Source organism: Carettochelys insculpta, chromosome 1, assembly GCF_033958435.1.
Source record: "Carettochelys insculpta isolate YL-2023 chromosome 1, ASM3395843v1, whole genome shotgun sequence".
Taxonomy (NCBI): domain Eukaryota; kingdom Metazoa; phylum Chordata; order Testudines; family Carettochelyidae; genus Carettochelys; species Carettochelys insculpta.
The window spans coordinates 175,258,024-175,283,739 of NC_134137.1; the positions used below are offsets into that span (position 1 = coordinate 175,258,024).

Consider the following 25,716-nt stretch of genomic DNA (forward strand, 5'->3'; position numbering starts at 1 on the left):
CACTGATCCTTTTCTCCATCATCCAGGAAAGGAAAGACAAGTGCTCAGGTCCTCCCATTCTCTTTCCTTCTGTGAGGGGAGGCAGGTGTCTTTTTTCCCCTCCTGTCTCCTCCATGGAGGAAGACATGGAGGTTGGGGTCTTCACACCCCCCATCAGTCTCATCAGGTGAGAAAGATGAGCCACTGGTACTGTCTCTTGTACCTGGACAGAGACAGCCAAGTGAGATGCATAAATGCCTGTGCTAGAGGTTGCAGTGGGAGGCGTGTAGATGGCTACTGAAGATGTTGCTTGGTTGAACAGTACTCACCAACCAATTGATTTTGTTTTTCTGATTGACAAGAGACATTTAATATCGTAAATGAGAGGCACAGTGTTTATCATGTGACATATTGGCAGCTGCAGAAATTGGTCAGTCGGTGTTCAGATGTGGCCAGCTCTTTGGCAGGAAGCCTTTCTTCTGAATCTGGCCAGGAAGACTATAAGAAAGCAGCTTTTCACACCATTTCAGAATGATGCCATAGACTGAGTCCACAAATTGTAAAACAACCATCTCTTGTGGAAAGACTCCTTTATAGAATACTGAAACTGCTGTAATCAATCCTGTGCAAGCGAGACACACGGAGGCATACTGAGTGGTCAAAGGACTAATGAGGAAATATGCAGTGTTCAGATTAGGAATCTAGGCATGCATTCCCTGCTTGCAAGGCCAGGTGGAAAGTGGAATTCCTGGAGTTTATAAAGATACACAAAGTTCTTGTTGGGACACTTATACGTCACGTGACACCATGTTCTACTATGGAGGATCGAGACACTGGTTAGATTGCTAAGCATGCTCTCACCATAGTATATGATACCATTACAAAAAGCTTTCACCCTTGGAGAAATTCCTGATCTCTGTAAAAAGAATGTGCCTGCAGTTACTGAGGTAGATGTAAGCCACCCTAACTTTGCCCTGTCTTCCTCTCTTCTGTGAGAGATCAGAGATAGACAACAGAGATGTGTTCTGCCTGTACACTGACTGTACACTTGACTGACTGCTAGTTTAATAGCTAAGAAGGGAGTAAACAAGATAATAAATGCTGAACTCTGGTTCTTCATGCTTCAGTAATATTGAATGAGCACAAGATTCTACAGTCATATGCATGGGACAGCCATACTTTCTGTTGTATCTTTCATTTTAGATGCCATATACCCTGATTCAGAGAAAGCACGTCACTGTCTGTAAAAAAATAAAAGCAGTCAAGTAGCACTTTAAAGACTAACAAAATAATTTATTAGGTGGTGAGCTTTCAAGGGACAGACCCACTTCTTCAGACCATGAAAGCTCACCACCCAATAAATTATTTTGTTAGTCTTTAAAGTGCTACTGGACTGTTTTTTTTCATTTTGATATTATATAGACTAGCACGGCTTTCTCTCTGTCACTATCTGTAAGAGTGGCATGAAATCTGAAAATAAAGAAAATGTTGCTAAGTGGCCCACCAAGGAAACATGCAGGGAAAATGCAAATCGGTGCTACTGTGATGATGAAGTGATCACAACCCCCAGCTTTCACAACTAGACTGGTGACAAAGGTGATGTTACATTTTAGCTTTTGTCAACACTGCAACAAAAAGAGCAGCAACTGTGCATCTCAGAGGCCTGATCAAACAGCGTGGACTTGCCATAGCAGGGCTGTTGTTCTGGGGCTCAAGTAGCCATGTAGATGTCCAGGATAGACAAGGGGCTCTGAAAGCTGTTGAGAGGGGTGGGTCCCAGAGCCCAGGCTTCACTCTGAGTCAAAAGGATGACAGTGCTACCTCTGGGCTTCACAGCACATGCCCGGTGAATCCAAGTCGGATGGCCTGGGCTCTGAGACTCATTATCGCAGGGCATTTGTAGCACTTTTGACATGTTCTCAGACAACCAGGCCTCTTGCAATCTGTCAGCCTTTAAGAATGGTGGGTCACCAATATGTCCCTTTAATGACAGTGCCTCCAAGTCTTGCTGGCATTGCAAGCCTTTTCTGAGAGCTGTACCTAACAGTACCCTTCTCAGATCCGTACAGCTTGTACCTCCCTGGTCTGGCACGGTCAGGACCAAACAGGTCCTAAGTGACAGAATTTGCTGGGCCACAGGAGGTCCAAGGCTTTTGCCTCAGGCAGCCCTCACCTCCAGCTCCCCAGGGACTCTGGGCTTTCCAGGACTGCCAGAGGGCTCCAGCAGGAGGGCTCCCACCCCAGCCACGTGGTCTGGCAGGGGATCTAGCAGGGGTTCTGCCCCACCCCCTGTGCTGCAGCAGGACCAGCGGGAGCTCTTGCTCTGGCCCAGGCCAGCTGCGGGACCGCTCTGACCCCAGCGCCTAACCCGTGGATACAGATCTGGCCTCCGGCCCTGGGACTGTTTTGTCCGGCAAAATCCACGGTCCTGCAGGACCATGAATGTTGCTGGATGAGAGAGAGTACCAGATTTAAGAGGTTCAACCTGTACTGCTCGGGATAGTTTTGCTGATTATCAGTGTAGCCTTCCTGAGAATTCCCAGAGGTCATTTTTTAATGCAGATTACATCACTGGTGATTTACGTGTATTAATGTGGGAGCACAGGGAGGTGGGCTTGGCCAGGCCTGCCAATGGGGGGCAGGGCAAAGGGGGCAGTTGCCCCCAGGGCTAGCTCTTCAAAGGTGCTGAGAGCTCCAGCAGCTACCACTGGTGAAGTACCAGAGATGACAGCCCGTGCCCCAGGCCCCTTTGAAACACTGCAGAGTACTATGCTACCATACCACGTGCAGCTTTGAGGGAGCATGGGGGTGGGGGACAGGACTGATGGCCCTAAGCCCCAGCCCTTCTACTCTTGGCCCTACCCCTTCCCATAGAGTGGGTCCCCCTTCCCACCTTGACCCCAGGCCAATGGCAGCTGTCAGTCCTGCCGGACTCAGCAGTCCAGCTAGGAGAAGGAAAACTGATTTCAAACCAAGAATGTCAAGTCTGCTGGACATAAAAACTGGGCAAATCACACATGGTCTATAGGGCAGCACCTCCAATCCTGAGTGACTGCACCAATCAAAAGTCAAACAAACATGCAAGCGATATATGAGCCTGCGTCAGCTGCAAATTGAATAGCTTCCGTTTAAAGTACCAGTAAATAGTAATCCCTATGAATACAAATGGAAACCATTATTTGGAGAGATCTCTTTTCAGTTCTTTTGTAACATTGAACAATAAATACACATGTGCAGCATTTTACAGCATGTGCAGTGGAACCACTGTCAACTAGTTGTCCAAGCAAGTAAAGGAAGTGGGACTGGGTCTAAAGTCACAACCTTCTCCCGAGAACATAGCCAGCAGTGCAAGGCTTCGGCACCTCCTGCTGAGCATGTAAGACCATTTGTGGCTGTTTTAAATAAATGCAAGGCACCTAGGTCTGGGCACTTATCCACATAAATATATCTATTCTTCTCATCACTCCATAGATATGCATCACTTCATGCAATAGCAAACTGTTCTAAGAAGGTCCACAAAGAACTCACAGTGTGACTGTCTATCCCTGTACTTGTGTAGTTGTGCCTTCTCGCACCAACAGTAGTTTCAGAGACCAAATCATTCTAGCCTGAAAATCTAGCATAGCAAGCTCTGACAAAACAGACATTCCCTTCAATAGGGCCAGGATTTCACCCATGGAGAGGAGGAAGATGCCGGCATACAAGGTTTTTTTTTTTCTGAGGTATTTTAGAAAATCAAATACATCAACTAGAAATAGATTGTTGCATGGCTGATTATTCAATACCACGATATGAATGTTCCAAATTGAACAAAGAAATGCAAAGGGCATCTGTGAAATTAATAAATGATCCCTCTGACAAACACTGTGTGGTGAGTTTCCCAGCCCAGTTTTTGAAGTTCCATTTACAAAGCACCTTAAGGGATCAAAGTGGTTGGCTGGGGGAGAACAGACTTGCCTGACCCCTGGGCAAGGTGAGGGGACAGCTCCACACTTCTGGAAGGAGTGGGGCCTGGAGCAAAAGGAGTGGGGTTGGGAGCAGCCATCTCCCAGCTCTGCCCAGAGCAGGCTGTACCACACTACATACACCCCTCAAAGCTACCTGGAGCATGACTTAAAGAGCCCTGGGACCCAGCCTCTGCTGCTCCTGTGGTAGCATCAGCAGTAGCTGGGAGCCCTAGGCCCTTTTGCAACACTGGGTCCCAGGGCTTCTGCCCACTTTCGTTTCCTCTCCTCTCCCTCCACCGGAGTTGGTAGACCTCATGGTTGATCAAGTTATTAAAGCCTTCACAGGATAAAGTAACCACAAGAGAGGCCAGGGAGACACCTGTGTGCAGAAGTCAACTTTTTAGTTGATGATAGTGGCAAAGGGCCTGCAGTTTTCCCAAACTGCTGCTTTGTGGTAACCACCATCTTTCCTCTGTACTATACAGACTAGAGCATTATGGGACAGAGCTACATCGTTCTTCATGTCACTTTCTTGTTCCTGCATTCTCCTGAGCCCATCACTCAATGTCACTCCAGCTCTTTCTTGTTACCACTTCTGTTCCCTGCTCCAAACCTAATGGACCAAGAGACTTTCATGCTGAGAGGAAGAAACATCCTAGAGAAGAACTTCCATAGTATCCTGATGGCGAGTTACTGAGGGCAGAGCTTGGCTAAACATCTGTGAGGAGATAGTCTTGGGAATCATAAACTGCCACCTTTTATGCCATCAAGTAAAATCACATTTCTTTTCTGACTAATGGCATTTTGCGCATGGGCCAGTCCCTTCTCTTCACACCACAGTCAAATGAGTTTCCTGAGAGAAATTCCAGTCAAATAGCCACTGCATTAAAGCACATGCCAATAGCAAGTCCCATATTGTACTGTATACTTACATCGACCTTTTGTGTCAAAGCATTTCACCAAGCATGCGCCTGATCTACAGGCTAGCAGAAATTAATGGGAACGTGCCCATAGATGTCAAATAGGTCCCATGTACAAGCAGTGAGGTAGTGTGTGGTGTCAACTATTTGCATACAAAGGCAGGGGAATGCACACTGAAAGCAGGGCAACAAATCCCCTAGCATAATGGGATCTTTAATATACAAACAGGTGACTTCTTGAAAAGCTGGACCCAGGAGGAATTACTGCTGATGAAAAAATGACTGGACTGTTTTAAGTAATAACTATAGTACAAATGGTTCCCTAATTACAGACAAAAGCTAATGGTCTATAGTTATGGCAGCTCCATGCCAGCGAAAATTCCTATCAGGCTGGTGGCAAAAATTCAGCCACCTGCTTAGAGGTGCATTAAGTCCCCTTTGCTTCACCAGAGCAGCACGAAGGGATGTGTGGCCCACCCTAGAGTTTGGCTCTCAGTGTCTAGTTTTTTCCCCCGCAAGGGCAGATGGATGAGTTTTGGGGAGACAGGGTAGTTGGGAAAAGAAAAGGACATAATGATGAGGTGCCTAGATCTTGTATAATTGTAGCCCACTCTGGTAAGAAAGTGTAACATCATTGTCATAAAAACAAAACCTTTTAAAGCAAACTTTGGATTTTTAATTTTGCATGCACATCTAAGAAACTAGCATTAGTATCCAGTCTATGCCCAGAAAAGCAGAAGTTTCAAAGAAGCTAAAAAGAGATCATGCTGAATGTCAGAATGAACCCTACTTGGCTTTTAAATTTTGCAGTCGTTTAGAAATCCATGATTTAAGTATAGCAAATATTCAGTATATGAAAATGTCAAAATCTCAGTGGTTATTTTCCAATTACCTCTGATATGGAACTGGCTTCTAATTCTTGTTCTGGGTGATGAAAGTTGGATGCTGTTGGGGGCAGAGGGGCAATTGCTGCAAAAGAAGAATATATAAGGTCTTTGGTGTTCACTGTCTAACATTGCATGAACCATAATCATTCTGCTATAGAAGTAGTAGTAGATGCACTGCTTTATATTTAATTGGGTTTTTCAGGAAAAAGGGCACAGATTTGGACTGTATGCTGTATAAAATCATTAACATCCTTTAAATGTCTGATGCAGGAAAATGATGAGACTATAAACTCAAGTGCCAAGCAAAGATTTGAGAATTTGGTTGAGATTTATATTTAGCATCTGTCTATATGGCTATGTCTACATTACAGCGATCTTTTGAAAGAATATTTTCCGGAAGAGATCTTCCGAAAAAAACTTCTTTCAAAAGAGCACATCCACAAACAAAAAAGCAGATCGAAAGATCGATCTGCTCTTTTGATAGAGAGCAGCCACGCAGGCCCTGCTCTTTCAAAAGAACGGCCAGGGGTTGAAAAATCCAGCGTCATGAGGACTGCTCTTTTGAAAAAAGGGTCCCTGGAGTGTCTACATATGCTTTTCCCAAAAGAATATTTCGGAAAAAGGCGTTCTTTCTGATCCAGGAGTGGAAGACAGCTTCTGGAAGAAGACCCACATTCTTTCGATTTTGGTTCGAACAAGAGCCTTTTGTGTGTAGATGCTCTGTGTGTTGTTTCAAAAAAGGGTCTGATTTTCTGAAAGAACTTTCTAGTGTAGACCCAGGCTATATGTTTAAGGACAGCTATCCTCTAATGCTGCATTACATTAGTGATTTATCATTAAAATCTTAAATCCCTAATACATTTTCATACATATATTCATCAATGTGCAGAAAAGGATTGCAAAAACTAACTGTTTTTTTTTTTATATTTCTGTGAGAAAACATAAGCTGTTAGGAACTGGACTTTCTCCAAGTTTTGTATCTCCATTTATATCTTTGAGACATGGTAGAGTTGTCCTCTGTCTACCAAGCCCATAAACACCACTGTGTGCTCACTATAGCTGAATGTTAATAGTAGAACATTATAAAAGTACTTTAAGATATAGCCATTGTGTTCCTAAGTACTCCATTCCCCACATCCAGGATTATAGTCTCTACCAGGGATCAGCAACCTTTCCAAAACGGCATGCCAAAATTTGACCTTTTGAGCTCTATTTACTGTCTGAGCGCCGGTGATACTTTTAAAAGTCACTAAGTCCTACTTACACCAGCTTCATTAATAAATAAATTAAGCCGCACGGCTTTACCGTTTAGGTGGTGGTTGGTAGGACATGTTAATCCACTGGCGGCATGGCTTTGAGCAAGCTCCCAGCTGCATGGAGGAGGATGAGTGGGGCTGAGCTCCCACCACACATGCTGATGAAAATTGGCTCGTGTGCCACTCTTGGCACCCATGCCTGGGGTTGCTGACCCCTGAACTATGTCTACACTAGAGACTTTTCTCTACAAAACCCATGGAGCATACACAGTAAAAATGTGTTCTGTTGACATACTGTCAACAGAACTCAGCACTTCTGTTGACAGCCTTCTGCCTCTCCCCCTTGAGACAGAACACCTTTCTCGACAGACTCTGTCAACAAAAAAAGCTGTGTGGATGCTCCAGGGGGTCCTCACTCAACAGACAGAGCTTCCAGGTCACTGGGCAGCCCTGTCTGCTCTGCTTCCAGTTGGCCGTTCTGTCAAGAGAGCAGCTGGGCAGACTGGCCGCTTTCTGTTGACGGAGCATATCGACAGAGCGATCTGCTTTCGTGTGCGATCACAATCTGTCAACAGAAGTTCTGTTGGAAGATATCTTCCGACAGTAACATCTGTCGACAGATCGCTGTAGTGTAGGCACAGCCCTGGTGTATACTGTTAAGAGTACAGTTGAGCGAATAATTAATTGTTTTGATTCAGTGGCCAAATTTTAAAAAAGCAGAAGGAAAAGTCACTTTGTTTAGAACTGAAATTACATTTTAATATTCCTCACTGCAAAAATGTTGCTTGGGCTGAACTCAACGGTTCCAATGTCAGTCTGAAATGGCGCTTTTTTTTTCCCAAGAAAAGGTGCATTTGCAACAAAACATCAAATCAGTTCATTTTGAAAATGTCAAAACAAAATATTCCAACATTTCAAAAAAGTCAGGCATTTTTTGGCCAAATGAGTTACTAAATTTGTCATGAGCTCTTGCAAAATGATTGTGTTCCCAAAAACATTTTTTTGGACTGGAGGGAAGAATTTACTATTCCCTTCCCCCGCCCCCAGCAAAAAATTGCCTGACTCTAATTAAGAGTTCAACTATATAGTAACAGAATGTACTGTGGAAGGAAGCTGAATGTGTATGTGGGGTCAGCTATTCCGTAAGTACCTCATCCATGAATATATCATCCAATAAAAATATCTCTGGGTTATTACGAAAGATAATAAACCAAAGAAAACTAAGTCCTAAATCTTTTTCATGACTGAAAAACTATAAGAATATTGAAATATTACCTTGATATTTCATTCCTAGAGTAGTATATTTGTGAGTCACAATTCAGGAATGAACAACACAACATTTAGCCATAATATACCTATAAAATACGGTTGTACCAACTACAATTATTATTAACAGGTGTAGAAAAAAAATGGATGCGCCATAAAACATTCATAGATACAGTTGTAGTCAGGGAAATATCCAAAGTTCCGAGAGTTAGGTAATCTCTCCGAATTTCTTCAAAACTGGCTTGGAAATCTCATTCCAATAGGCTCCCTTGTGATGTTTCTTGTGTTTTCTACTTTCCGGTGTTTTTGGCAGTCAAACTTAAATCACCTGTAGAACCTTTCTAGTGGGACTTTGGTACCTCTGTTTCTAGCCCACAGAAACTGAAAAGTCACATAGAAGAATTTTAAAAAGTAAAGTGTTTAAAACTTCACAAGTGCTTGAGTTCACATTCATTTAGACTAGTCTGTTTAGAATTAGAATTATTTAGAATGAGTCTGTTCTGGTCTGGCTATGGTCTGAACAAGTGGGTCTGTCCCACGAAAGCTCACCTAATAAACTATTTTGCTAGTCTTTAAAGTGCTACTTGACTGCTTTTTGTTTTCATTTAGACTAGGGGGCATAATTTTCTATCCCTGCAACTTACTTTCAAAGCCTCCAAACACCCTCCTGTTCTGGGAGGTCTTTGAACTCTTCTGAATAGAGCCAAACACACATGGTGTTTTCCATAATGTGTTGGGTGTCTCTAAGAGTTTGTTTAAGTAATATAGAGTGAAAAAAGTACATTTCTTGGAATTCTGTGAGCTGACTCTATTGCTTGTTTCATTGCCGCTGGCTGTTTGACTCACTTGGTATTTGGTTCGTGCACACTGAGTCCTCTGGACTATATCCAAAATTTTCATTACCACTGCTTCTTCCACTCTTCACACTTCCATCATTCATTTTCTTAGTTGAAACTTTTCTGGAAATAAAAGTTCCCATCATTAATACTTATTTTTATGGGCATTCTTAGGCAGTATCCAACAGAGAAAGAGGCTCAAATTCTCCAAGGTATGTTGGCAGCTCATTGATTTGCATGGAAGTTAGATAGCTAAATACCTTTGAGGATCTGTGCAAAAGGGCTTGCAGATGTGTCCAACTTTCAAAAAAGTAAAGAAAAATAATTTATAATCCTTGAAAGAATTCACCTACTGCATGCACAGTCTTGTATAAATCCTAACTAGGCTTTGCTTTAAGAGTTCTGATCAGCTGCTTAATCAACATTGGGAAAATTAAGATGCTTAACATCTTAAGACTTCAAGTGTGTGACCCATTTCAAAGTTTCCTATGGTCCAGTGGGCCAATTTGGTGAAGAGGCTGGAGTATAGCTCTGTCTCTGCCTTCTCACTTCTCAGCTCCATTTTGGGGTGATATGCACAACTAGGGTTAAACAGAGGGTGTACAACTCTTGCAGACCTTTTCGTTAGTTGTGCAAGGCAACAGGAGTCTTCTTGTGTGCTCTCTCTCAAACGCACTATGTAAGGCTCCGTCCGAACCTAACCTATGGCCCTGATCCTGCAAACATTTATTTACATGCTTAATTTCAAGCAGGCACATAGTCACACTGAAGCCAATAGGATAGCCCATCTGTTTAAAGTTAAGAACACATGGAAGCATTTGCAGGATGGGAGCCTACATTTTTACCCGGTGGGATGCAGATAATAAATCTCTATTCATCACTTTGTTATGTTGCAAGGTACAAAGGATATTACTCGCCATTTGTTCCAAGCAACCCAAGTCTGGGGTCCTCCAGGCATGGCCCATCTCTCTGTTGATAGGAATAAGGGGATTTCAAAGTTGGTGGGGTCCTTTCGAAAAGGACCCCTGTCTGGATGAGCTGCACGGGAGCAAGCCACAGCAATTTCGAAGTGCCACGTTCGTCCACATGCTAATGAGGCGCTGAATATGTATTTCAGGGCTTCATTAGTAAACTTTGAAATGACTATTTGCATGGCCATTTTGAAGTTTTGGGCTACCGTGGAGGTAGGCATTGTGCTTTAGCATTTACATTTCCTGAACTTTTGACTTACTCTGTTGTGCAGAATTCCTCTCCAGAGAATCACAACGTATGTCTACACTGCAGTTAAAAGACCAGGACAGGACTGAGCCATCTGACTTGAATCATAAGGCTCAGGCTAAGGGTCTTTATAATTGCAATGTAAACATTTAAGATGTTGCTGATGCTTGGGCTTTAGGTCCCTGAATTCAGGCTGTAGCCTGAGCCTAGACATCTACCTAAGTGATTAAACAGTCCCTTAACCTGAATGCCACAAGCCTGAATAAGCTCCTACGGGCCAGCTGCTGATGTTCAAATGCAGTGTAGACATACCGATGAGATCAGCACCAGCAGGATTAATCTGTACCATGAGTGCTCATCAAGACTCGATGAGAGTATGAGCCACAATGACAGCTCCTTTTGAATCAAAAATAAAAATGGACTTGAATTTATATTTGGTCTCAGACACCTTGTTGATTTTAGCCCAACCAGTTTATACATCTGTTCCTCATAAATTCGCTGAAACAATTGTGACAGAAACAGACACACAAAACACTTGGAAGACCAAGATAGAATAGTATTGGAGGGGTAGCCGTATTAGTCTGGATCTGTAACAGCAATGAAGGGTCCTGTGGCACCTTATAGACTAACAGAAAAGTTTTGAGCATGAGCTTTTGTGAGTCTGTGCTCACAAAAGCTCATGCTCAAAACTTTTCTGTTAGTCTATAAGGTGCCACAGGACCCTTCGTTGCTGCTACAAGATAGAATAGAGACTGCTCAGCATTGTTTCTTCACAGGAAAATGTTGTTTCACTTATCTCCCAGAATTCTTTGACTGGGTCAATAAAATAGTGGATAAAGGAGAACCAGGTGAAAAAATGTATTCATGCAGTATTGTGTAGCATCTTGACAGATTTTCAAAAGGCTGTTGACCAGGTTCCATACAAAAAGTTGCTAAAGATGTTAAGCATCCTGGTGTAATGCTGACAGATGCAGGTTGCTAGGCCCAGGGATAGAACCTGCAAGCAGAGAGGCTAAAGCCCTGCACTCTACCACATGAGCTAAATGCCAGCTGGCTTTCAACCAAGACTGTGCAGCAGAGACTTCTCTCTCCCCAGCTGAGGTCTCAGTGCCTCTGGGTATTACACTGGGATGAGAGGTAAAGTATTGTCATGGATCAAAAAGAGCTAGGTGATAGAAACCAATGTAGGATTAAGTATCACAGAAGCAGCCACAGTAGTTGGATTCACAGTGTGCATCTGAAAAATTTAAAAAATAACACAAAATAACCCCACTGAAGAAGTCTTTGTGGTCACATTAGTACTGACAAATAAGAGCTTAATATTAATAAACAGGATCCTACCTTTTAAGGTGTTTCAATCTAATGCGGTAATGCAAAAACTGTTAGTTTGCTTTGTATTCAAACGTATCTGACAATCATTTGGTTAAGTAGGAAGGGTAGACAGGTATCACTAGACAGCTTTCTAATAGTATAATTGATGAGCCCTTAAAAAGCAGGGGACATCATCTAATTTGTCTGCCAAACTGTCTCATGTAAGTTGCATCAGTCTGTCTCAATTTCAAACTTTCTTCTGCACAACAGAAATTCTAGTAGGCTTATGCTCTGTGAAAGCAATAAGTCTATTGTAATCTTCACTGGAACTTGGAAGAGAGCGCTCTTCTGGTGCACAGTGACCTCCTGTGGAATTTGTTTCAAATGCTTTTGAGTCTGGAAGAAATCTGGTGCCAAATATGAATATCTAGAAGTACAGGATCAAATGTAAACCCATATTCAGCAAAATATTTGAGCACATGCCTAATTTCTAGGTACCTGAGTAGTCTGCTTGATTTTATTGGAGCTTCTTGATTTATAAGTTAAACACATGTTTAAGTATATTGCTGAATCAAGACACAGTAGCAAGGTCATTTTGATCATTTTCAATAGAAGTTTCATGGGAACATCAGTCACAGTCTTCAATAATACAGTGATACTGATTCACTCCACGGAGAGAAACGGCCCATTCTCTGGCAGGGAATTATTTTTTTAAAGATAGTAATTTATAGTATCTAATATAATTTCCAATTATGTAGACTAGGTAGTGTAATCATTCTGGAGAGAAAATTAAAAGTGGAATGAAATGGTGGGCTGTGCCTCTGAGGCTACGTCTGCACTGCAAGCAAAGGATCTAATTCCCCATAACTCACACTAATCTGAGGAGTGCTGGAACAAGTATAAATAATAGCACGGCCACAGAAGCACTGAGACGTGGCTTAGCCATGCCAAGTACAGGATCAGGCAGGCTTGCCCCCAACACAGCTATGCTGCTGCTGTCATCCATGCAACCCCGGTATGCTGCTATTTCTACTCTCTAGAGGGAGTATGTGTAGGCAAGCAGGCAATCGCACCCTATGCTTGCAGGGAAGCCTAAATGACTCAGCATAAAACTTGCAGCCCAGAAGATATCGGATGAAGAGGGACTTGGCTGGTGGCTTTGTTTCCCTAGAGTTTGGGGCTGTTGAGGAAGCCAGTGAGTCCAGGGAGTAATTCAGAAGGGCTGCCTAGGGTGACAGTGCTGGAAGACCATGCCAGAATTCCCACAGTGCTCGGGGCTGTGGTCCTCCTTCTCTGCCTCTCTTGGCGCACCCTTGTGTGTGAAAGGACACTGTGAGCTGCCCTGCACAGTTCTCTCCTGGGCGGATCTGCTCTGCGGTGCTAATTGCTCTTTTATGGCATCACAGACCCATAAAAGGGGTACAGCAGAGGGGGAAAACCACGGTATTCAACGTACCTCAATTCCTTTTGGTAGGTGGACTCTGAAAGAAAGGAAGACATTGTTTTAAAATACAAACGAGTAGAATACGGCTGGCTGTTGAGGTTCACCCTCTTTCTCACACAGTTCAGACTGTATTTTAATACGGAAATTGTTTCACAGCTCCCTTTCCCTCACCTCCCCAATACAGTCACATAACAACCTGGTGCACTTGCTCACATGGAAAATTAGTACTAGGAAAGAATTTGCAGAATGCATTTATAGCTGATATACACTGTATAAATCTAGGTGTATATGTACACTGACTTTCAATGAGGTTTGTTTTCTGCATGGGTTAGACACTTCTGAAAATCTTACCCTTCCTGCTTACTATTGATGGAAATGATAAGGAGCCAACAATTCCGTTGAAAACACATTACACCAGAAGAACTCAGCTGGCAACTGTTTGTAGCATATACAAGCCACTGATTACCAGAATCAGCTCTCTGCCCTGAACACTCCTTCCTAAACTGCATGATTCTTTAACCAAAATTGTAGATTAAGCCTAATTTACCATTTGAACAGTGCAGAGCCAGTAGCAAAAAAAACAACTTACCTTTTCTTCTTAGGCAGCAGTATATTATAATAAAAATAATAATGATCAGAAGAAGAAAACCAACTGATAGCGTGACTGCAAGTATAATAGTCCGTGTGCGTGTACTGTCTTCTTGCTCGCCATTTTCTATCAAATGAAATGAAGAAGCATTACACTGCAGCCTGTCTTTTTCTGAAGAATATGACCAGCTTTCTGGAAGCATAATTGAATTACTTGTTTATTATTTAAAACAATATATGCCCTGTGTTTCTCGTTTGTTTTCAGACTGCCTTGACCCTATGGTGATGATACCAAGGTACGCATAATGCTTTGTTCACAAAAACCTTTGTTACAATTATCCTCTTTATCTTCTAATTCTGACAATTCAGGCTGCTAATTTTCTTCATTCTTTCCATTTACACTTATTTCATAGACATTCTGAACCCAGTCTAATACCCAGCGAAAGCAAATGGGAGACTCCATTGGCTTCAACAGGTATTAATTAGTTCTCACTCATTGTGCATGCTTCGTAAAAGCTCAGTTGTCCTCTCTAAAGGACAAGCATGTTAACAGCACATTTACTGACTTTGAGATTGCTGAATTTAACACGTTCCTGCAACCTGGACTGCATAATGATGTACAATAATGCATATGTGGCATTTTCACAGAACTATGAGTCAATTATTTTCACTGATAAAACTAAACTGGGGGATTTCAAAATCATTCAATATATCCCTGTTTCTGGTTGCCACAACAAAAGGTACTTACCATGTAGCTCCCAAAACAATCAACATTAAATTGATACCTTTTCCCCTGCAACTAGGTGTCTACATACAACAGACACTTATTCTGATGCTAACGTGACCCTGCCCATCAGGCTCATCTAAAATCTGTGGTACTCTTTTACCGAATTGGGCCAGGCTTTGGTCTTCCTAACTGCAGTGAGCAGCCTTAGCCCAAAAGCCAAGCAGTCTCTAAAACCAGTCCAAAACATAACCCTGGTAGCTGTATGAAAACCAAACTTCAGACCCAAAACCAAACATTACTTGCAGACTTGACCAGCGGTAAAAGTGGGCTGGTACAGGCCAGTACAGTGTACTGATAAGAAAATGGCAGCCGGTATAGTCAGGTACACAGCTGACATTAAAGTGCTATCATGGAAGTTCTTTAAAGACCATACCAGCAGGGCTGCTGGTGCAGGGGAGAGGCATGTGAACAGCTGCCCCAGGACTGGGATTTCTGACTACTGCTGCTGCTACTACCACAGCACCGGCTGCAGCCCTGGACCCTTGCATCACTCTAGGTTCCTGATCAGTACAAGCCAGGCAGCACAGAACGGCTGAGTGGGAGAGGCCGCACCCCTTCTATCTGAGGCCCTGCCCAAAGACATTTCAATTACCTTTACCCCTGGCCATGACAGTGCTGCCTCTGTTGCACTGGGTCTGTGTCCCCCATGTACTTTTTATTGTTTCTAATTAAAGATGGGTCTGAATGGCAACATTTGGATGCTGGTTTCAGACTCCCCAAAGTTTGCAGATGCTTTCCTGGGGGTTGGGATTGGCCCATTTCAGCAAAAGAGCCCAGCTACAAAATCTGAGCTTGAATTTGAATTCTAAACACTCCAAAACTTGAGTAGCTTGAAATTATTCAGTACAGTCTCTTCACTATTCCTAACAAACTCTCAGCACGCAAATTCATCATGCAAATTAGCCAAGTAAGCATTGAGGGGCTGCTCCTGGGCCTAATTATACCACCCAACCTGTTCCCGGCTCCAACTTTTATACATACCTTTATCCATCTTGAGCACTTCAAGGATATATTGTACACATGTCAGTGACCATTATTAATTCTCCCTCCTAAGAGTATATTTTATCCTTGAACATGTAAACATCACTTCCTTGAGACCAATGGAAATCATGGGTATGAGTGCAAAGGGAGATGTCAGTCTCAGTTTTTAATGTCCTTTAAAGGTTCTTCATCCCCCATCCTAACCCTCCTGCCAAACACAACACACCTCATCGCCCCCGATACTTCTCTGTTCATACCAGTCTCTACAAACATCGACAATCAGATTTGTTTTCTTGTTCCAGTTTTTGGAGCAACCACCACTTCTCCCATTCTGTGCTGAGCCGCTGGAAGACCTTCCTTCTTTATACCCCTACCTAAATCACGTCTGCTTGCAAGAGTCAGGGGCTCTCAATACACTCTTCCAGAAAACTAGCCATCTGATCTTGCTACCATTGTAATAAGTAGCACATTCCCAATTGACATGAAGGGAAGCAAAATGAAGTTCTCAATTTTCCATGTCTCTGTCCTTAGACATTCTTCCTAAGACTGGGCTTTTTTAAATACCTTTGTTCTGCCTCACCATAACTACTGACGACACCAGTCTACTATAATCTGCAGCCTAGTAGTTTACACATATTAATCAATTGTGAAGTGTTTTGTGATTTTTTTAAAATTTTTTTGGCATGGAAGAAATAAATCTGAAGCATAGATCTACGTTTTATTTTATTTTGAGTCATATAAAATGCTATGAAAACTTTAGGGTAAGTAAAATATTAAAATGAATGTTTATCTTGTCTGTATGTTTAATTATGTTTTTATAAACTCAGAAGGCTGGCCATGTTAGTTTGTACCTTCACAGATAACAAATAGTCATGTAGCACTGTGAAGACTAACAAATTTATTTACCTAATAAATTATTTACCAAATAAATAAATTTGTTAGTCTTCACAGTGCTACCAGACTGCTTGTTATTTCTGTTTAATAAGTTATTGCGACCAAATATCAGTTATTCTGAGTACTCTGATTTCAAGCTCTTTTTTTTTCTATTCAGCTCCTTGTACTGTAATACCTTTCGCAATTAACTTCTGTACAGACTTGTGGTAAGATACATGCAGAAAACTGTTTGTTGTGTTAAGTCTTGTCCAGATTCTATACAAGCAGTTTAGATATTATAAGAGGTGTGTCAGTCAATATTTTTAATGGGTCCTAGAAACAGATTTCCTTAGGAGATAGCCAAAGGTTTCTGTTTGTCAGCTCTAATGAGATCCCTTGGCAAACATTACACTCTCATTAGTTAGGCATTTCTTGATAAATACAGCAGCTTGGATGCCTTGGTTTGAGGAATGGCTTTTAAAACAGCTTCATTTGTTCTTGTGATTTCCATTTAGCCAACCTTTCAGCCTTATTGGCCTATTCATTTGCCAGAGAAAGATGGTTGGTCAGGTCAAATTCAAGAATAGCCTGCTTTTCAGGCAGCAGAGTGGAAGAGGGAGCAAGAGAAAGATTTTGTTCAGTGCCTGCATTGGAGCTTTGACCTAGATGGATCACAAAGACTTGCCTGAGATGGAATGTAGAAGCAGGAAGATGCCAATGGCACTGCTCTTCTGCTTTGCACCAGCTCTTTTCCAGTGTACTGTCACTCAAAATGATCAGTCCATTTTGGGGAGAAGGGTGTTTTTAATGCTTGTGGCTCCCTAGAACCATGTTGATTTAAAAGCTGTCAACTGATTATCGTTAGAAATTCAAGGATAGTGAAAGCTAAGCACAGAAATCCTGAACTGCATTATAATAACATACATAGAATTCTGAAAATGTCCTTGATTCTTCTCTTTACTTTATCCATGGGTTAATATAAGTGTGATGAGTCTCCTGTCAACATATTCTCTAAGAGCAGCTTTCACATTTATTCTAGGTCTTTTTTCCACCCTGAGGGAACTCTTTTATGGAACATATTTTAACCAGTCCCATTCACTGTCATGCTGTTTGGATTAAAGACTACAAAAAAGTCTGCATATTGATGTCAAGAAACTTTACATGCTTAAAACAGATGTAAGCAGAGTCCAAATGAGCTCTCCTCTGGCAGTTAGACTGCAGAGAGAAAGATTTCAGGTGCAACACACGTAGGCTGCTTAGATATAAAGGAGACAAGAGCTGTGCTGCTCAGAGTGATCACTTTTGGCTCGTGTTGGGTTACAAATCATTGCAGTACTGAATCTAGGGGTATTGAAATGTTGTTCTCCATGTTGTTATCTTGATTGCATGAGTAAAGTGTGGCAGAACTGTGCTAAACCTGTCCTGATTGAGGGGTCAAACAGCCAGGCCAACAAGGCATAGCAAGCAGCCAAGACCCAGCCCGGAACTGGGACTTCCAAGGCAGTTAGATGGTGAGGAACAGCAGCTGGCAGGGTGGCCAGCCAGAGCAAGCGCTCATCTGGCAGACCCAGCCAGGTGTCTTCTTCCTCAGCTGGGAAATGAACTCACAGAGGCCAGAGGCAATGTTATTCTAAGGTACACAACTCCAGCAATGTGAATAGCGTAGCTGGAGTCAACGTACCTTAGATTGAGTTACCAGTATCGATGCCTGGGGGAATCAATCTCCCCAGCGCAAATCTTCGAGTAAGCGTAGACAAGGCCACAGATGCACTTCTGAACCCTGGGTCCTCACTGACTCAGGACAGCCACTGTGAGTAGGATGGGGTTAAGGAGCAGAGGGAGGCACAGAAAAGGAAAGTTTGATTGGAGAACTCAAGAAGATGGGGCAGACGACTCTGCCCCATCCCTCTGAGGCGGGTGTCCTGCTCACAGTTCTGTGACTATGAATCCTGCTACTGCCACATTCCCTGATTAATGTGGAGTGACTGCTCTCCTTTCAATCAGTTTCCTTATACGTTCAGACTTCACACTTGCAAGTGGGGAAAAATTGCCTCTCAGAGGCACCCAGGGGTGGTGTGTAATTTTCCCAAGGTTTTGCAGGAAGCAACAGGCAGGGCTGGAGCAGGCGAGGGGAGAGGACAGGACATGGGGGTTTGAGCATGGGCAGGGACATGTGGCTGGTGCCCCCGCTCCCTGGAATCCTGCACTTGTCGCCTCTGGAGAGATCTTCTGTATAATCTAGTGGAGGGGAAATGAGAGCGTTGTATGCAAAGCACAACAGATTTTCTGTTGAGCAAATGGATGAGACCGGGCTGTCATACTCTTGAGGAAGCAGGGAGTCTTAGGTTTCAGTAAAAAGCAGTTACACCAACAATGTAACTGATGAGACATCATCCAGGGTCTGGCTCAGGGAACTCTGCCTTTATGGGTCTGTCTCCCAACCAGCTAGGTAGTGTAAATCCCAGAGGGGGGTTGAACATAGAAGCAATAGCTCTGCTCAAGCAAAAATAGTAGTGGGGCCATGGTGGCACAGGCAGCTGCTTGTTCTAACCACGCTCATGCTAGCCTGCCTGAGCCCTTGGGTTCGTCGTCCAATAGGTAGCCCCAGCCACTACCCAGGCTGCCTGCACCACTTTGCTATTTTTAGGCGTTAGCTTGAACGAAAGTGGCACATGTTCATCTTCCTGCACTGCAGATTAGACCTCCCACCTTCTGTGAAGACATATCTTATGTCTGCTGCTAGCCTAGCCCACTTCCTACAAGTCACCTCAGGGGGCTGCCAGGGAGCATTGCTCCACATGGTGCCTCATAGTTTGGTCTGTTATGGAGACCGTGAATGCGCCTTTAAGGAACTGGAGCTGGTGCTGCCGGTACGGTTGAACACCTTCGTGCGGGATAACTCAGTGTGAAAAATAAACAGCCACAGACTCGCCAGTTTTCCTCCCCACTCTCTGCCCCTTTTCAATGGCTGTCATTGCTACAATCTGCTTTTCCCAGTTTGGCAGTTTGATGAATCTCTTCCCTGTTGGATCTTTTTGCTTATCTCAAGGACCACCTTCTCTTCTCCCACTCTGCAACCTCATGAGAACAACAGAAGTTTGCTAAATTGTGCATGAGAAAGCCCTGGCCTTAACCTCTCTAATGCCTGCACTACCTCTTACACCAGCAAAACTAATGTCACTCGGGGGTATGAAAAAACCACAACCCCGAGCACCATAATCCTTTCCACAGAAGTTGTCATGTCCACAATGCTATGTCATGTCAGCAGGACAGATCTTTTGACATAGCTACCGCCGCTCGTTGAATTCACAAAGGTGCTGGTACAATTTGTTTAATGGGGGTGCTGAGGGCCATTGAACTCAACTGCAAATCTTGTATAAACTGGACACCTCTTCAAAGCAAGGGGTCTGTAGAACTCACTGCACCCATTGCTCCAGGATCTAAGTTGGAGTGGTTTAATTCTGTCAGTGGGACACCTCCCTCCTGTTGAGACAGAGCAGCTACACGAGAGATCTTACAGCAGCAGAGCTGCATCAGTTCAGCTGTGCCACTGTAAGGTCTCTAGTGTAGACACAGCCTGAATGACAGATTAGTTATCTCCCTGGGGCGAGGCCCAATGTAATATTATGTGATACATTGCTTCTGGCATTAAATAAAACATTGGGAAATTGAACTAACAGACCGTGGTTTGGCCATCTCTCCATTTTCAGGTGTTAAAAGCAAAATAAAGGATCACATCCGGTCCTGTCATAAAGTGATATTTCTTCACTGAAATCCACTTATATCAAGGAAGATTTTGGTCCAAAGTCTCCTATTTTGTTTTCAAATGTAATGGCATACAGAATAACTTGATGGCTATCAATGAGACCATTACCTGCATATGAAAAGGCACAAAAGTTCTGAAATTTCAAGTGCAGTATGCATTAGAATATTTTTCTTACTGTGTCATGTCTTTATTTCATTTTAATCACAGAAAGGATTTATAGTCTCCTTCCCCAGGAAAATCTTGAGCATCTGCTACTGCACAATCATTTTCCCAAAGAGGAATTCATGATGATCCTATATGATCAGTAATTATATCCCAATTTTGCTCTGTGACATCTGTTTTTCTCCTCCTCTGATTTACAACATGTAACTAGGGAAACTGTGGGTGGATGCTTCAGTAGCTCTAGAGTGAGTAGGCAGGGGAATTTAATCGTTTTATTAAGTCCTCAAGACAGATCTCTTTTGCTTAGTCAGTAATTAGAAGCAATTTAACTTAGACGAAGTCTTATTAAAACGAAGAAAATGGCCTTTTTCAATTCCCCATTTCAAAGTAGAAACCCCTGAGACACGTGCTAACAATGGCTCACACTGAAAGTGAAAGGCCCAGTCAAGCTGCCTATTTATCTAGGTTTTTATACCACACCCATCACTGAAGTGGCGTATCTGAACGTCTTTGATTCATCACTCTAGGAGCACCCATTTCAGAACATGCAATGGGTCACCTATCACGTAACACACCGAGAGCTGCAACTCAATCAAAAAACCTGTCAGTCTGATGTTGAAAGTTCAGCTCCTTTTTTCCACACACCCAATCACTGAAAGAAGCGTGGATTTAAGAACCTCCTTTACCTACGAGAAACTCTGGGTGACACAATATCACCAAAAGGACTTCTGCATCACCCCTTCAGCTCCCACCATAGGGATGTAACAGAAGTGTCCACCTTTTATAACAATCCCTAGAGATCATGAGCATCTGTTGTTCATTTCAGCAGCCCTGAAACTCCTCTGCTTTACAACAATGGGGACACGAAGCCAGATAATCCTCATGATTGTGAGGGCCAAAAAGGGCATTTTCATGCCTCTTCCCTTGGCTGCATCAAGCACTGCTTAGCCCCAGTGGAGGATTTAGTCCTAGTTTCTCCTATCATGCTAGCACTTGGAAAACAGAACCATCTACCACTGTGTCAATAGAGGTTTGCCAATATATGCTTATGGGCCAGATCCTGGCCTCTAGCACTCAGGGAGGTTTTGTTGTCATTGTAGTTGTTGTTTTGGTGTAGTCTGGGGGCTGTTTGAGCTATTCATGCAGCACAAAACAAGTGGAAGCCCAGCTTACCTTGCTGGTTGGTGAGTCCCCTGGCAGCAGGGTCATATTAAACTGTGGAATGAATTGCTACTTTGCTGGTGAGCCCAAGAACTTAGCAATATGTTTGCATGCTGGCCACTAACACAGACATGACACTGGACAAGATGGGCCATCACACCAGGGCCACCCATTTCAAAACACAGAATGGATCACATATCCTGAGGGCTCCCAACTAAGTCAAAGAGCTGTCTGACCAAGCATGGCAACTCCTGAGCTGGGGTGAAGCATGGGAAAATTCAGGCAATGCCACAGGGCTGTAACTGTACCAGGAAGTTTTTGGAGAATGTTGGGGATAACTTCCTGGTACGAGTGCCGAAGGAACTGACCAGGGGCCTTGTGCAGCTTAACCTGCTGCTCACAAATAAGGAAGAACTAGTAGGAGAAACATAAGTGGGTGGCAACCTGGGCTGCAATGATTATGAAATGGTAGAGTTTGACAAAAGGAAGAAAGATGAGCAGTAAAATGCAGACCATTGATTTCAGAAGAACAGACTTCAACTCCCTGGGAGAACTGATAGGCAGGATCCCCTAGGAAGCTAATAAGAAGAGGAACAGAATTCTGGCAGTATTTTAAAGATGTCTTATTGAAGGCACAGGAACAAACCATCCTGAAAAGCAAATATGGTGGGCAACCAGCTTGGCTTACAAGGGAAATCCTTGGTGAGCTTAAACTCAAAGGACATGTATAAGAAGTAGGAACATGAACAGATAACTGAGTATAAATATACAGCTGGAGAATGCCCAGGGGTAATCAGGAAAACAAAAGCACTATTGAAATTGCAGCTAGCAAGGCATGTGAAGGGCAACAAGAGGGTTTCTATAGGCATGTTAACAATAAGCAGGTTATCAGGAAGGGTGGGGTGCCATTACAGCAGGAAGGTGGTAACCTGGTGACAGGTGATGTGAGAAAGGTTGACGTACTCAGTGCTTTTTTTGCCTCAGTCTTCATGGACAAAGTAATCTCCCAGACTACTGTATTAGGCAATGCAGTATGGGAAGGAGGTGGGCGACCCTCGGTGGTGAAGGAACAGATTAAGAGCTATTTAGGAAAACTAGATGCACACAGAGCCATGGCTCTGGATTTAATGCATCCAAGGGTACTGAGGGAATTGGCAGATGTCATTGCGGGGCCTTTGGCTATTATCTTTGAAAACTCATGGAGATCAGGAGAGGTCCTGGATGACTGGAAAAAGACAAAGGTAGCACCCATCTTTAAAAAAGGAAAGAAGGACAATCCAGGAACTATAGACTGGTGAGCCTTACCTCAGTCACCAGAAAAGTCATGGAGGGCATCCTCAAGCAATCCATTTTGAAGCACTTTGAAGAGGGGAAAGTGATCAAGAGCAATCAACATGGATTCAGCAAGGGCAAGTCATGCCTGACCAATCTGATTATCTTCTATCATGAGGTAACTGGCTCTGTGGACATGGGGAAGTCTGTGAAATACCTTGACTTTAGCAAAGCTTTTGATAGTCTTCCACAGCACTCTTGACCGTAAGATAAGGAAGTATGGATTGGATACATGGACTGAAAGATGGATAGAAAGATGGCTAGATGGTCGGGCCTAATGGATAGTGATCAATGGCTCAATGTCTTGTTGGTGGTCGGTTTCAAGTGAGATGCTCCAAGGATTGGTTCTAGGTCCAGTATTGTTCAACATCTTTGTTAATGACTCTGATGAGTGGATGGATTGCACCCTCAGCAAATTTGTGCATGGCACTAAGCAAGGGGGTCAGGTAGATACGTTGGAGGGTAGGGATAGGGTCCAGAGTGAGCTAGATAAATTGGAGGATTAGGCCAAAAGAAATCTGATGAGATTGTACAAGGACAAGCGCAGAGTCCTGCACTTGGAATGGAAGAATCCCAAGCATTGTTACAGGCTGGGTGCTGACTGGCTGAATAGCAGTGCAGTAGAAAAGGACCTGGGGACTATGGTGGATGAGAGGCTGGATACAAGTCAGTAATGTGCCCTTGTAGCCAAGAAGGCTAACAGTATATTGGGGTGCATTAGGAGAAGCATTTCCAGCAGATATAGAGAAGCTGTTTTTCCCCTCTATTCGGCACTGGTGAGGCCACATCTGGAGTATTCTGTCCAGTTCTGGCCTCCCAATACAGAAAGGATGTTGACGCATCGAAGCAGGTCCAACAGAGGGCAACAAAAATGGCTAGGGGGCTGGAGCAAATGACATATGAGGAGAGGCTGAGGGACTTGAGCTTATTTAGTCTATAGAAAAGAAAAGTGAGGGGCGATTTGATAGCAGCCTTTAATTTCCTGAAAGGGGGCTCTACAGAGGATGAAGAGAGACTGTTCTCAGTGGTGACGGATGGCAGAACAAGGAGCAATGGTCTGAAGTTACAGTGAGAGAGAAGTAGGTTGGACATTAGGAAAAACTATTCCACCAGGAGGGTGGTGAAGCACTGGAATGCTTTACCTAGAGAGGTGGTGGAATCTCCATCCCTAGAGGTTTTTAACTCCAGGCTTGACAAGGTCCTGGCTGTGATGACTTCGTAGGAATTGATCCTGCTTTGGGCAGGGAGCTGGACTAGATGACCCCCTGAGGCCCCTTCCAGGCCTAGGATTCTATGCTTCTATGAACTGCAATGGCAGAACAGACCCTTGCCTGCTGCATAACCTGATGAGGTGCATTCTGCTGCACACATTTCCTTTGGGGCGTATGTTGCGGTGAAATCCTACCCCTGTTGAAGTCAAAGGCAAAGCTTGAGCTGCATTATGTAGAGCCAGCATTTTACTTTAAGATTTAGTCCCAAGCACACATAAACATAGCAAAGATGTTCATGTGACTGGCAGAAATCTATTGCTATTTTATAGCCAGAGGCAATTTTTTCAATGCCTAAAATCATGGAGTGAGATCTTGCAAAAGGCAATAAACCCAGTTTGGTGTACAATGAAGCCCTTAATAAGCATTAGGGTCAGTTCTGTTTCCCTCACACTCCTCCAGATAAAGAGATTTTAGTGAATTTAACCCTGTGCTACTATCCCATTGCAGTTTGTTCTGTTTACTGGACTTTGATTCCATTACAGTTGCAGGTATCACATTGCTTCACTGAAATAAAAGATTTTCAAAATAAAACAAAAGGCCATAGTTTGGACAACGTCCACTTACCAGCAAGAGAGTCCTGCACAATGAGAGTTATAGTTGTATCCTGGGGCTCAGGCAGTGCCTCTATATAAGCTAAACAAGTCAGCGTCTCATTGGCCATCGGAGTCAAAGTTAAGGTGCTCACTGCATTCTGAAGCTCGTTAGATCCTTGACTGTAGTTAGTAACATACCTGGACTTATCTACAAAAGAGTTGTTTGTCATCCAGGTCATGTTGGGAGCTGGCACCCATCCTAATGCTTCACAAACAATTTCAATTGTCTTGTTCTTTCTTACTGTCAAGTTGTGATCTTTGATGAACAAAGATCCATTAACTGCAGGGGGAAAAGATGATTTCTTCCTTCAGAATATTTAACTGAAATGGTGTCTTATTGGCAGTCTTCAGTCATATTTTGCTGCCCAAAATCAATCATATTTTGAAACTCGCGAGTTTAAGAATAATTAAAATCAAATAAAATAGAAATCCTAAAACATAGGAGTGTTTTCATGAGACAAATGTGGAGCCATTGCAGTTTCTTGGTCATCTTATAGTCCGTTTTGACTTTTCAACTAGATGTAGTTTTCCACCATTTGTTCATTGAAAGCTTTTGAGTGATACTGTTTTGTCACTCTGAAATATCTCCTGCACCAGCTGAAGGACCTTGTATCATCAGGATTTTATTTCTCTGTTACCCCTTAGTGATGTTCTTCCTGTTTACCAAGGAAGTTAATTGAAAGGAGAGGCTGTGAGTATCAGGCTTTTTCTTTTTGTGGCAAGTGAATTGTAGGTGGAGGAAAGATTCCACTTTATGGAATGTATTTGTTTAAATAAGGATGTTAGAAGAAGCCTACAAAGAGGATGTCTGATATACCAAAGAAATTTACTATAGCCTGGTAGCTGTAGTGCACGGCAGCTGTCATACCAAGGGTATTATCTTGTGATTCAGAGGCTAAATTTTCTCACTACATTAAACCCAACACAAAGAAGCTGGTTGAAGACTGAAAATTCCTAGGTCAAGACAGTAGGGAGGTACTCTACATGAAATACAAAAAAAAAAAATAGTAAGTTTTATTTACAACAGTGAAGGTGGAGGGAACCATAAAGGCTGTGACCAAAAGAGATTATTTTTGGCAGCACCAACATAGGCTTCTGGCACTTTCACATAACCCCAAAAATAATAAGATCTGCTACA

General features: G+C 43.1%; 1 protein-coding gene across 1 annotated transcript in view; it reads right to left on the reverse strand.

Annotated features, from left to right (window-relative positions):
• IGSF5 (immunoglobulin superfamily member 5) overlaps window positions 1-25,716 on the reverse strand; it is a 59,794-nt gene that overhangs the window by 15,094 nt on the left and 18,984 nt on the right. The window contains exons 4-8 of the mRNA XM_074983422.1: window positions 24,550-24,858; window positions 13,654-13,779; window positions 13,077-13,101; window positions 9,102-9,214; window positions 5,739-5,815 (exon numbers count right to left, since the gene is read on the reverse strand). Of these exons, the coding sequence (XP_074839523.1) occupies window positions 5,739-5,815; window positions 9,102-9,214; window positions 13,077-13,101; window positions 13,654-13,779; window positions 24,550-24,858 (650 nt within the window). The remainder of the gene's footprint in view (window positions 1-5,738; window positions 5,816-9,101; window positions 9,215-13,076; window positions 13,102-13,653; window positions 13,780-24,549; window positions 24,859-25,716) is intronic.